Source organism: Procambarus clarkii, chromosome 11 (genome assembly GCF_040958095.1).
Source record: "Procambarus clarkii isolate CNS0578487 chromosome 11, FALCON_Pclarkii_2.0, whole genome shotgun sequence".
Classification (NCBI taxonomy): Eukaryota; Metazoa; Arthropoda; class Malacostraca; order Decapoda; family Cambaridae; genus Procambarus; species Procambarus clarkii.
In genome coordinates this window covers 39,177,559-39,191,419 of record NC_091160.1, presented here as the reverse complement: position 1 = coordinate 39,191,419, position 13,861 = coordinate 39,177,559, and the positions used below count along the sequence as shown (strand labels likewise).

Here is a 13,861-nt window from a genome sequence, read left to right as displayed (position 1 = left end):
TGTCAGAACACTTATATGATTATAAATAGGTTTTTGGTCAAAATGTTAAAATATTTGTTAAAAATCTATTTATTGTGCTATTATGTTGGGACTAGTTTTAAAATGTGCGCCTTTACGTCACGAACAATTTAATACCAAAATGAAAAATGTAACACAAGAATTTGTCAGAACACTGGAAAGATATAAATAATTTTGTGATGATGAGCTTCCAGAATTAAAATATTTGTTAAAATTCCAGTTATTGCTCTATTATTATGGGACTAGTTTTAAAATACGCGCCTTTTTATTGCGAACAATGATACCAAAATGAAAGAGGTAACACAAAAATTTATGTTATCAAACTGAACGAGTATACAAATTAGGTTGCAGTGTACAAATTGGTGCTCGTTCACGGGCTAGAAAATGGCTACTCAAGTTTAACTCCAAGTGTATTTTTAATGGCTTTGTTTTAATTGCATTTATGTAATCTGTTATGATTGCTTCAGTCTGTTATATTTCTTTAATCTCCGCTTATATATAATTCTTATTTTGAATGGACAGTCGTGCCTGCTTAAGCATTTCCATTATTTTTGTCCCTTTAGTGTTTTCTTTTTACACTGGTCCTTTCAGACTTTCTGCAAAAACATTTCAGACTGACTTTATATGTTTTGGAAGACAGTTTGGAAGTTTCATTGCCTGAAACCTTGTTACTTAAGAGGTTTCCTATTGAATATTTAGAAATTTCATGTTTATTCTTTCCCAGTCTATCCTTTTATTACAGCTAAATAGCCCCTCTTGCTCAATATTTTTAGACCCATTATGATTATTATGTTAGTTTGTACTTCAGTGAGGTAATTGTGTGTGTGTGTGTGTTATCCGATATTGTAATATCCTTGATATTTCTCAATTATTTGCAAGTTTCAGATCTAGAATATTTTCAGTCCTAGTTGGCTTACTATGTCAACCTAAGTCAATCTATGTTGGTACATAGTTCTTTGACTGTAAATGGATATTTCCAGATAGGATTCATGGTACTGTTTATTATTATGGTTTGCTTTTCTCCATCTTAGACTGGGGCAAGTTGAAGTCTTCTCGGAAAATAATATCTGGTACGGGGTTTGTCAGATTTTCAGGATATTCTCTATTTTGCCCGAGATCTGTGAATTCTCAACTGTTGCATCTGGAAGTTTGTATAAAAAAAATGTTTTATCTTACTGCCAGTACATCTATCCCGTTTGTGGAATTTAAGCTCTAAACATAAAGGGTCCTAATATAAAAACCTACTCCGTGTGACCTATTTATCTTATCACAATTATATTCTGGTACTGTATCCAGATCTCGCTGTCCATGAAGTCCCCTTCATAGGTTCCCAGGAAAAACTCCAAATACTGTACATAGTACTGTATTGCATTTACTTACGAGGTGGCAATTATTAATATTGTTTTTTGCTTTTAGTACCAAAAGAAGGCACCAAGCTGGGAAGGCTATGTAGCACCACCAAATGTGTAAAATAATTAGAGGGCATTAAATATCACCAAGGATACCAATTGTTACCAATGTAACGGTTCTATTGTTACGTAAAGTATGGTGACAAATAAACACAGACACTAAGATACTATATATATATTTGGTCGAATATACAGAAGTACACCGGTGATACTTTGGTGTGAGTTGAGCGCACTGAGCGTCGGTACAGTATCTCGCAAGTGTCTGCTCTAGACCACACTTGAAAGTAGACTCTAAAGTAGTAGTAGAAAGTAGTAGAAGTAGAACAGAAATGCTTAAGGAGGCGTTATTCACAAAATATGCAAAAAATGAAAACTCGTTCAATTTCAATCAAACTTTTTTGGCAAGTTGTATATGAAAAGGGTTTCATTTGGTCCAAGTCTCAGCATCGTAGCATAAATAGGATGGGTGAAAAAAGTATTGTGTCAAAAATTTTCAAAAATGGTCAAAAAAGATTATCAAACAAAAATGTCAACTGAAATTATGTCTATGACTCTCAGCTATCACAATAGCATATATTAAAAACAAATTATAATTAGTTTTATTAACAAAAATTTAGTTAAAAAATAAAAAAAAAAGGCAAAGTTTACTTTTTTTTTAAATTTTATCTCTTTTGTTTATAGGGCGATTTGCATGAAACTTATACACCTGACTGCACGTATGCCTATCTGTAAGGGTGCCAATTTTGGAGGAAATTGGTTGATGTCAACTTCAGCCACAGAGGGCAACACCTTAGACTTTATTTTTTACTTGAATGTTTATGTTACTTGAAAATGAATATCTCTCATTTTTTATGCAATTTACATGAAACTTACACATTACAGTATATATAAATTTTATTTCTCTAAAATCGTTAGCAAGCGTTTTTATCTTGAGTTCTTTACTGACTTTATAATAGCAATAAACATGATATATTTGCATAATATTGGGGGGGAACTTAGACTATTTGTATTAGGAAAACTAAAGACGTTTTGGAAAATCTTTTGCAAGAGATCCTTTATGAACAAATGAACAAGGGCCGTGACCAATTCTTTTACCATGTCATGGCTCAGTTGATTAAGGCAGCGTCTGGGATCCTCTCGAACGTAGGTTCGAACCCTCGTCATGGCCCTAGTGAATTTGTTCATTTGATGCATCACGCTATTGTGATTTCTGTGTGTAATGAAGTACAGTATGGGCGAAGAGGTAGAACAGTCTATTGACATAGCTCGGGTGCATGGGGGAATTGCGTAAAACCCTGGTTTGTCTCTCGGAGAGACTGCAGGAACCGTTGGTAAATCACTAGGATTTCCTGGTTGCAATTCTTTTACCATGTCGTAGCTCAGTTGATTAAGGCAGCGTCTGGGATCCTCTCGGACGTAGGTTCGAACCCTCATCATGGCCCTTCTGGATTTGTTCTTTCATAGTAAAGATGATCATGAAACCTCTGCTAATCAAGGGGCACATGTTGTATACTGAATTACTATACCAGTCCCATGCTAAATGTGTTCCTGCTTGAACATGAGAATAGAGTTGGTGGCAGTGAAGCTACAGAGAAGTGCTAATGTTTGGTACAGGCATTTCAATAGACGATTGTTAGCTCAGAAAAAGTGGAAATCTGATGAGCATTAGGAAAAAAAAAAGGACAAAGTTAATATGTTGACAAAGATTCACACTGGGGAAATGGTACAGTGACAAATAGAACTTTGCAACACAAAGTAAATTACATAAAGCAAACTATTATCATGGACTACAACATGAAATACTGTGCTGAGCAGTTTCAACATTTGGCGAATTCATGCAAGAAACCACCAATCCATAATTTTAGTCTTGCTGTGTTGTCAAGAGTTACTTGTCAAGTTTGGCTAGGAAGTCCTGTGACAAGTTTTTATAGTCACACTACTCCCGACAGAGTGGGCTGCAAAGACTACCTTGCACTACAAAAGCTTGGTAACATAACAAGTCAGGAAGACTTCCAAAAGGTATACGTGTGTGGTCTGCAAGCCCACACAAAGAAGGGAGAAGAGAAAATCATTATGTACCTGGTGAACAGAATGCAAAGTTGCCTTGTGCATTATTGACTGCTTCAATGATTATCACACTAGTGATGTACTGATTGTGTAGTAGTGTATATATAGTGTGACAATGTTATGTTTATGAAGGGGGGTTATTTAACACATTCGTCCGGGCATGACACAATGCTGTGTCATCCGTTTACTGTTGGTAGTCTCGGGGATGACGCAATGCTGCGTCGTCCACTAAAATAATCGCCAAAAATCAGATTTTTATCCGATTTTTGGGGGACTGGTTTTAAAATGCGCGCCTATCGTGATGGAACAACCTCAGTGCAGCAGGTAAATGTCAACAAGCCGAATGCAATCTGTGACTACAATACAAACATGAAAGGTGTTGATCATTTTGACCAAATGATCTAATATTATCACTTCACAAGGAAAACTCACAAATGAACGAAGAAAATGACCTTCTATTTTGTGTAAATGGCTATCTACAATGCTTGTGTGATGTACAACTACTACACAACAGATAGAAGGACTCCACTAAACATTTGTGGGCAGGAATTGGGAGTGTAGCTGGAAGGCGTCTGGGCGCTCACTCGCGGCTAACGCGTGGCCCGTCTTTCAACTCGTCGGCGGTTGGAGCGTGACCAGGTTTTTTTTATTTTATATGCTAATATGCCTCTAGAGAATTCGATTGCAAACCCATTGATACCAAAATGAAAGACCTAGGACGAAAATTGAGGTGACCAGAGTGAAAAGAGTGAACACATTTTATAGCTTTTGCACACTCCTGGGTAACTCATTCACACTTTCTCTGTTTGCTGCGGATAATTAGCCGGGCTTTTGGAGTTTATATGCATTTAGCGCTGTAGAGAATTCTATTGCGAACACAATGATATGAAATTTAATCTCGTAGGACGAGAATTGAGGTAACAAAGTTGAAGAAAGTATACACTTTTCAGAATTACCGCGCGCTCCTGTGAAACACTGGGACCCATATCGCATAATTGAGGGGTGGCGCGGCGGGTGTGCCAAAGTGTTAATTAACAAGTAATATTAACAAAAACACATTTTGCACACATTAGTGACATGTGATCATACTTATTAGCAATCTATAGACATTCTTATAGACATTCTGTGTGCAAATCGTAAATGACATCCATGTGATAAGGAAAAAAGAACTAAGAAAACAATAGAAACGTTTGTAAAAATCACAAATAATAAAATTGTGCCAATTCATGAGTCTTGAATAGCTTGCACAATTGGCTTTGAGAGTCTTCTGCATGTGTGACCACGTTTTCTGATGTCATACTGCAACTTCTCGGCTTCACTGTAGCAAAATTGGATTTTTTTCTATATCAGGGAAAAGCGAGACAAAATTGTGAGAGGGGGATAAATTTTTTCCGCGCCCCACTGGGGTTATTATATTAAACGGGTGTGCAGTACAAGGGTTAATTAACAAGGTATCTCTCAGCAGAAATCACGATGCTGAAGGTGGCAAGGAAAAATGTTATGTACTGTATATCCATCGAGCAAAAAATTTATGTAATACAAGAGGTCAGAGGTGTCAGGTGGATCCAACAAACTGCTCGGACACCAACAGATTGGCAGGTGAGGTGGGAGGTTATCTTGAGATTCTTCTTGAGATGATTTTGGAGCTTTAGTGTCCCCGTGGCCCGGTCCTTTACCAGGCCTCCACCCCCAGGAAGGGCCCGTGACAGCTGACTAACACCCAGGTACCTATTTTACTGCTAGGTAACAGGGGCATAGGGTGAAAGAAACTCTGCCCATTGTTTCTCGCCGGCACCCGGGATTGAACCTGGGACCACAAGATCACAAGTCCAGCGTGCTGTCCGCTCGGCTAATCAGCTACCCCCCACCACCTTCCTTCATCCCTCACCAGCACTAATGAGATCATAATTATTTTACATATTTGGGTCCTAAAATGATCATACAGTATATATTATATATATATTATATATATATATATATATATATATATATATATATATATATATATATATATATATATATATATATATATATATATATATATATGCGAACAAGCCTGAATGGTCCCCAGGACATATGCAACTGAAAACTCACACCCCAGAAGTGACTCGAACCCATACTCCCAGAAGCAACGCAACTGGTATGTACAAGACGCCTTAATCCACTTGACCATCACGACCGGACATAATGAGGTGATAGCCGAGGCTATATGAACCACCCCACCGCCGGCACTCGGATAGTTATCTTGGGCATAGCAATGCCCAATGCTATGCCCAATGCTATGCATAGCAATGCTATGCCCAAGATAACTATCCGAGTGCCGGCGGTGGGGTGGTTCATATAGCCTCGGCTATCACCTCATTATGTCCGGTCGTGATGGTCAAGTGGATTAAGGCGTCTTGTACATACCAGTTGCGTTGCTTCTGGGAGTATGGGTTCGAGTCACTTCTGGGGTGTGAGTTTTCAGTTATATATATATATATATATATATATATATATATATATATATATATATATATATATATATATATATATATATATATATATATATATATATATATATATGATCTTGGCCACAAATTGACTGCCAGTGGCTACGCCATCATATGAGTCCAAATGATGCGTGCATAATAAATTTTGTTCGGGAATTTTTATATTCAGACTAGCAGACATTTATAATATAACTGTGCATGCCAAGTGTCAGATCTTTAACACAAAATTCATTACCAAAGATTTGTGATAAATGAAAATTGTTTATTTGATGAGACAAATGTCTTTCATAGGATTCATCAGATTTGCCCCTGCTGTGCCAGTCTGTTGGACATGCACAGGCTAACAGCTGACACACTAAACCATGTGCACTAATACTGTAATACATAAAATTTAAAAAACAAATGTCTTTATTTTACAAATTATAACATTTAAAATCAAATAAAAATAAACATACCAACCAAGATTGAGATAAAATTTATTGAGTAGACATAAAACAAAGGTCAGGTGAATGAGTCCAGCCCATATTAGTTTGCTGGCACTACATGCTTCTCTTCTTGTTGACACACAAACACTTGGTAAAGGATTTAAGTGACATTTAAACAATGCAGACGATGAGTCACAATAACGTGGCTGAAGTATGTTGACCAGACCACACACTAGAAATTGAAGGGACGACGACGTTTCGGTCCGTCCTGGACCATTCTCAAGTCGATTGTGAAAATCGAAAGTTTAAATCGACATTTAAACAATTCTAATGTGTGTACTCGTTTTTCTCTCTCAAACTGTCTCAGAGCAGCATTTGTGGTACTGAAGGTGTGAAAGGAAAATATATTTGTCACTGTCTGTCACCAGATTCGCACAAGAATTTGACATTTGTAAGGCTACAGATTTTATTATAAAAAATATTAATATGTATGTTATTTCAAGTCAAACTCGAGTAGTATTAAGTGCTTTAAAGTGTTTAAGTGCCCTCGAGTTAAATATGTATATCAAAGATGTAACCTCCTTGAGGTTACCTTGAGGTGCTTCCGGGGCTCAGCGTCACCGCGGCCCGGTTGTCGACCAGGCCTCCTGGCTGCTGGACTGATCAACCAGGCTGTTAGACGCGGCTGCTCGCAGCCTTGTTGATCAGGTATCCTTTGGAGGTGTTTATCCAGTTCTCTCTTGAACACTGTGAGGGGTCGGCCAGTTATGCCCCTTATGTGTAGTGGAAGCGTGTTGAACAGTCTCGGGCCCCTGATGTTGATAGTTCTCTCTTGAACACTGTGAGGGGTCGGCCAGTTATGTCCCTTATGTGTAGTGGAAGCATGTTGAACAGTCTCGGGCCTCTGATGTTGATAGTTCTCTCTTGAACACTGTGAGGGGTCGGCCAGTTATGCCCCTTATGTGTAGTGGAAGCGTGTTGAACAGTCTCGGGCCCCTGATGTTGATAGTTCTCTCTTGAACACTGTGAGGGGTCGGCCAGTTATGTCCCTTATGTGTAGTGGAAGCATGTTGAACAGTCTCGGGCCTCTGATGTTGATAGTTCTCTCTTGAACACTGTGAGGGGTCGGCCAGTTATGCCCCTTATGTGTAGTGGAAGCGTGTTGAACAGTCTCGGGCCTCTGATGTTGATAGAGTTCTCTCTCAGAGTACCTGTTGCACCTCTGCTTTTCAACGGGGGTATTCTGCACATCCTGCCATGTCTTCTGGTCTCATGTGATGTTATTTCTGTGTGCAGGTTTGGGACCAGCCCCTCAATTATTTTCCACGTGTAAATTATTACGTATCTCTACTGCCTGCGCTCAAGGGAGTACAGATTTAGGCTCTTTAGTCGGTCCCAGTAATTTAGATGTTTTACTGAGTGGATTCTAACAGTAAAGGATCTCTGCACGCTCTCCAGGTCAGCAATTTCTCCAGCTTTGAAAGGGGCTGTCATTGTGCAGCAGTACTCCACTCTAGAGAGCACAAGCGTTTTGAAAAGTATCATTATCGGTATAGCATCTCTAGTGTGAAAAGTTCTTGTTATCCAACCTGTCATTTTTCTTGCAGTTGTGACGGCTACTTTATTGTGTTCTTTAAAGGTAAGGTCTTCCGACATGAGTACACCCAGATCCTTTACATTGCCTTTTCGTTCTATGTTATGATTTGCCTGTGTTTTGTACGTGATTTCCATTTTTATATTTTCCAGTTTTCCGTAGCGTATGAGCTGGAACTTATCCTCGTTAAACACCATATTATTTTCTGTAGCCCATAGAAAGACCTCGCCAGAGCTATTTCCCATCGCTGGTTATGGTGGTATGAGGAAAGCCAAGAAGACAAGCTACCCTTAAGAGCACGCAGTTTGTTACCAGTAACAATCTTGAGGTTAACTTGAGATGATTTCGGGGCTTGGCGTCCTCGCAGCCTTATCCTCCACCAGGCCTCATTTTGTTACACACACCCAGGAAGCAGCCCATAGTAGCTGTCTAACTCCCAGGTACCTATTTGCTGCTAGATAACGGCCATCAGGGTGAAAAACGCTGCCCACCACCTCCACCTGGGATCGAACCCAGAACCTCAGGACTACGAATCCGAAGCAGTGTCCACTAGGCTGTCAGGCCCTCCTTGACCAATGACCCTACCCATCTAACCTAGTGTAGCACCCGGTGTGGGCAGGACCTTATAGGCCAGGAATCAACGGCCCTGTCTCCGACCAAGCCTCCCAGTTGATCGTCTGGTCAATCAGGCTGTTGGACCGATGTATGAATAAAAGCCCAGTTGATCAGGCAATTCTTCAGAGGTATTTCTCGAGTTCTCTCTCGAACACTGAGAGGCTGGCCAGTTATGCTCCTTACGTAATTACCTAAGTGTAGTTACAGGATGAGAGCTACACTCGTCATGTCCCGCCTTCCCAGCACTTATCATCATATAATTCTTTGAAATTACCGACGATTTTGGCCTCCACCACCTTCTCACCTAACTTGTTCCAATCCTCTAAAACTGTAAGTGATGTTCATCAGCATGAAACTACATGAACTGCACAACAGTGACATTTATTGCTGATACGTTTGTGTGGTGAGGTAATTATCAGGAGAAAGAGCAATGCTAGTATGACTGCATAGCGCTAGTAAGGGATACGAGGACAAGAATCCGGTATAAGATTAAAGTTAGGAACGAGGCCAAACCACTTGGGCCATCGGAGATCGGGCTTAGACCTGCAAGAAGCGAGGCCATCGCCATACCAACCAGTCAAAGTTGTTTGTGCGATGTAGCAGAAGTGTTGAAAATTCTTGGGCCCCTGATGTTGATATACAGTATAGTTCTCCTTCGACATACCTATTGCACCTCTGCTTTTCTATGGGGGTATTATTTTGCACATCCTGCCATGCCTACTGGTCTCAAGTGATATAATCTCCATGATCAGATTTGGATCTACCAATGGACATGGATTGATGAATGAATGACTGGGTAGAAATCAGAATAAGGAATGCCTTTGCAGGAAATACAAGAAGTGCAGATAGCCTGCTTAGCACCAGCATCCAAATGATCATTTAGGATAACACCAATATGGCCGGGAACCCAGCAAAATTCAGTCTTAAATCTGGTGAGATTTAAAACAGCCAATGTTGAATTTCAACCACCACAGGATGGATAGGATTAAATGACTCCAGAGCCACGAGGACACTGCAAGAGTTAACTACAGCGACAATTGAATGTTGACAGGGAGAACTGCAGTTGATGAAGTGCATACAATATTGCACAAAGTTCTGCCATGAAGATGCTAGTCTCTGGGGACAGGCAACACATATAGGTGTGGTCAAGAAATACAACAGAGAAATCTACACCCTCGGTGGACTTAGACCCATCTGTAAAAGGAAAATAAGTGTGGGTGTGAAGAAAAGTGTGCAAGGAAAAGGCATTTCAGAACTGTAGGAGGGGTAGAAGAAGCCTTTGCCATGTAAATCAGTGTTTTGCAAAATTTTGAAAGTGGGACCCTTTCACTAAAAATCTTGTAGCTTCTGGCATCATTTGTGAAGATCTCATCCTTATGTTAAACAATAATTTTTGTTTACGAATAACTAACTAACCCCTCCCCCCCTTGCAAAACTGTTCGCTATTGTTGTCATATCATCCCGGCTGTACCCTATTGTGCTCTAATAATCGGATTTTTCGGACAAAAATCTGAAAACTCTTTATAAAAAATGCTTCTTTCGGTCGTTAGCAACTACAAAATCACCCGAGCCAAGAGGAGGGTGCGTATGAGGCGACAACCAGTCAACAGGCATTGTTCATAGAAGCAGGAGCTGTGGTGCTGTATTCCGTTGCCTTTCGCTCACTCTGTTCCTCTGGTGCTTTATTGCTGCCATTTTAATGATGACGTATAAAATAAAACAACAGTAAGCAATTAGGGTGACTCCAGCTAACACGATGATGCATGTCGCTCCACACCTCCCACAACACACTACTCGCATGAAGCGGTGCTGTTCGGGCACTGTCAGGCACTTCCTTGGCACATGGATCAGTGTCATTTATGGCTGTGAAAGAGGAGGCAGTGGCTGGCACTGCCATCAATAAAGTTTCTAATATTTATTTTGTAAACCCCATCTTCCAAATATTATGCATACCATACAAATAAATGTGCCATCACAACACAGGTGCTAATACTTGATACAACAGTGCCAATGAAGCCAATGTTTTTAAATAAAGGCAGAATTTTTTTTCATATAATATTTATGAATACAGTATATGTATTCATATGTGGAATTCAGTTCCCTTTTTTAAATAATGTGTTACCATTTCGATCCAAGAGGTATTGACCCAGAACTTTCACTTATTCGAGCACAAATGCCTTGTAATATTAATATAATATATAATATATATTATATAATACATATATTATATATATATATATATATATATATATATATATATATATATATATATATATATATATATATTTTTGAAATTTTTGAAAATTTTATTTTTGTGTTACAAAAAAAGAAATTGAAGATCTCGACAATTATTTTGGTTCTTCTACGTTGTCAATTTTCTTGTAACTTAGAAATAAATATATATATATATATATATATATATATATATATATATATATATATATATATATATATATATATATATATATATATATATATATATATATTATATATATATATATATATTATATATATATGTGTATATATATATATATATATATATATATATATATATATATATATATATATATATATATATATATATATATATATATATATATATATATATATATATATATATTTATTTCTAAGTTACAAGAAAATTGACAACGTAGAAGAACCAAAATAATTGTCGAGATCTTCAATTTCTTTTTTTGTAACACAAAAATAAAATTTTCAAAAAATTTTAGCTATAAATTACCAGTCAATTCTTATAAATTTTCACTTATTAATTTAAACCTCCTTCAATTTAAAAACTGTCTGTACATTTTTTCCAAAAAACAATACTTTTGGAGTTTGGAGTTTCAAATTTCTAATCGTCTTTATTTGGTATGTAATTGGAAATGGTTTATTGATTTTTTTTTTACAGCAAACTAGTATACAGTACTTCATAAAAGTATTACCCTGGTGAATATTTAGTCTGCAATTTTTTTAACTAAATTTTTGTTTGTTACAATGTTACCTTGTTTGTCGTGACGCTGAACCCCGGTTCATTCCGAACACAGCGATTACACAACACATAACACCTTGCCTCAGCAACAGTTACTACCACCGTGTACTCCTACACACACCAGACCCTTGAGGCGTACCACTAGGTTTGTACTGGAACACAATGAGTGAACATATCGAAGGTATTTAAAGGCCGTCGGGTTTTGTCATTTAATTACAAAGAATAGACTCTGACAAATAATAACATATTAACATACTCTATTAGGTCCATCCATCAATACCCATAGACCACTTGACCTCCACGATCACCACCCACACTCGTAACTTCCGCCTAAGTCCCTAATGCGGAATGATTACTACAACGCTCCACACCCGGTTAGTCTTTCAACCAATACTCACATACTGCAGACTTGACTTGGTCACTAAGATCACATCAGGTTCTCGCATAGCTGGCTGCTACACTTCGCTGCTGCCGCAAACGGAGATCCAGAGGACTTCTCGGTTCAACTCCCACAATCAGACTGACTCCAGTCAGCCATCTACCTCAACCCTTTCACCCCGCCTCTCAAGGAAGGTATAATCCGATTAACCTTATCCCTAGAGCGGTAATCTTGTTCCTAGAAGCCTGACGAAGAATAATTCCTCTTTCCAGGAATTATTAATTTGGCCAAACAGCTTCGGTTTTAATCCATTGACCTTTCTTAGATATGTGATCCATAGTCTGTCTACTTAACATGTACTTCCAATCATCATTCGTTAAGTGTTGTAGTAATGATCCTCTAGCTAATAATTCCTACTAACTTGTGGATTACAACATGTTACCTTACGTATGTTGACCATTTAGACTCAAGTACAGTACTCTTAAGTTAAGAGTACTGTATATAACAAGTGGAACAACCCCCCCCCACCCCCCCCCAAAAAAATAAATATTCCAGGTCTCAAGTCCATACACACTGCCTATGTGAGACTGTGGCTCCAGCATGGACCCTACACCTTATGAGGCATAAGCAGAAACTTGAGAATGTTCAGAGGTTTGCAACTAGTTTAGTACGAAAATTGAGGTGTCTCAGCAATATGGACAGGTTGAGAAAACAGCCTCACAACCTTAAGAGAAAAGAATTAGAAAATTAGAGGGAGATATGATACAAGATCATGCAAGATGGGGGGGAGGGGGGGGGAGGGAGGGTGGGGAATGGATCCTGGCAGGACCTGGCAAAATGATAAAAATTCTCTATGACCCTTCTCAGGTCATTCATAGATCAGATCAACAGTCAATTAAAGGCACTGGCCTACCTCTGTGTAGACTAAAAGTTTTGAAACTACTACTACAGTTTGAATCTGCTCCCCCCCCCCCATAGGAGAGAGAAAGATGTACTATACTGTAGGTCACCGAATCACTCAATTACTGTGAACTACAGTACAGCAGCTAGGTTTTTACGAGTCTGCAGGATCACAGAGAACAAAAAAAAAAAAAAACATATAGAGCAACAAAACTTGAAATTTCACACTCACCCCTTGTAGGCCTGAAGGCCCAGGTATTTGGTCAGCACCATAGGAGTCCATCTGATCATGCTCCTCCTTTTCTATTTCCCCACCATGACTTTGGTATTCAGAGAAATCATTACTAGTTTCCTCTTCGTCCCCATCCATCTCACTGCCATCTTCTCTATCTCCGTGAGAATCTCTTACTCCAGAGTTATCTCCATCATCTACTTCAACCTTAATCATTTGAACTGGAAGGAGGGATGGATCAGACGATCTGGGCGATGTTATAGATGGGTGAGAGGACTCGGGTCCACCACTAGGGGGCGATCGAAGAGACTCCGGAGACGGCTTTAAAGAAGATATTTGAGATGGGTGTGGTTGTGATTGTGGTGGGTGGCTATCTTGTCTACCACGCCCACTATCTATTTGTCGCGTTTCCTGGGATATACTAGGTGGTGGGGGCATAGACTGTGATGGCACATGTGACTCAGGTACACTTGACAGTTGAGAGGGTGCTTGACTAGGCACTGACGATGTGGAAGGGGGGTGGGAGGAAGACGATTGGGAGGACCCCCGTGGGATAATGGGTGAAGGGGCCCTTCCACGGTCTCCTCCAGATTCCCGTCTTTTTCGTTTCGCGGGGGGACTGTCCTCCCTTCTTTCAGGTACACTACTAGGCCCTTTTTTCTGGGCTTTGGTTGGATCCTCATCTGGTACAGCGAGACCTTTAATTCTTAAACACTCGGCAGCTTTAATGAGTCCCGCTAG

The 13,861-nt window shown here is 39.2% G+C and overlaps 1 protein-coding gene across 48 annotated transcripts in view; it reads right to left on the bottom strand.

Annotated features, from left to right (window-relative positions):
• The window catches only part of LOC123758321 (longitudinals lacking protein, isoforms H/M/V), a 191,001-nt gene that overhangs the window by 165,571 nt on the left and 11,569 nt on the right, over positions 1–13,861 (bottom strand). For all 48 annotated transcript variants that reach the window (XR_011228082.1, XR_011228081.1, XR_006772873.2 and 45 more), the window contains exon 3: positions 13,121–13,861. This exon is cut by the window's right edge and continues 213 nt beyond it. Coding sequence is in view for 44 of the 48 variants with exons in the window: in XM_045742563.2 (XP_045598519.1) it covers positions 13,121–13,861 (741 nt within the window). In the remaining 4 variants the exon portion in view is untranslated. The remainder of the gene's footprint in view (positions 1–13,120) is intronic.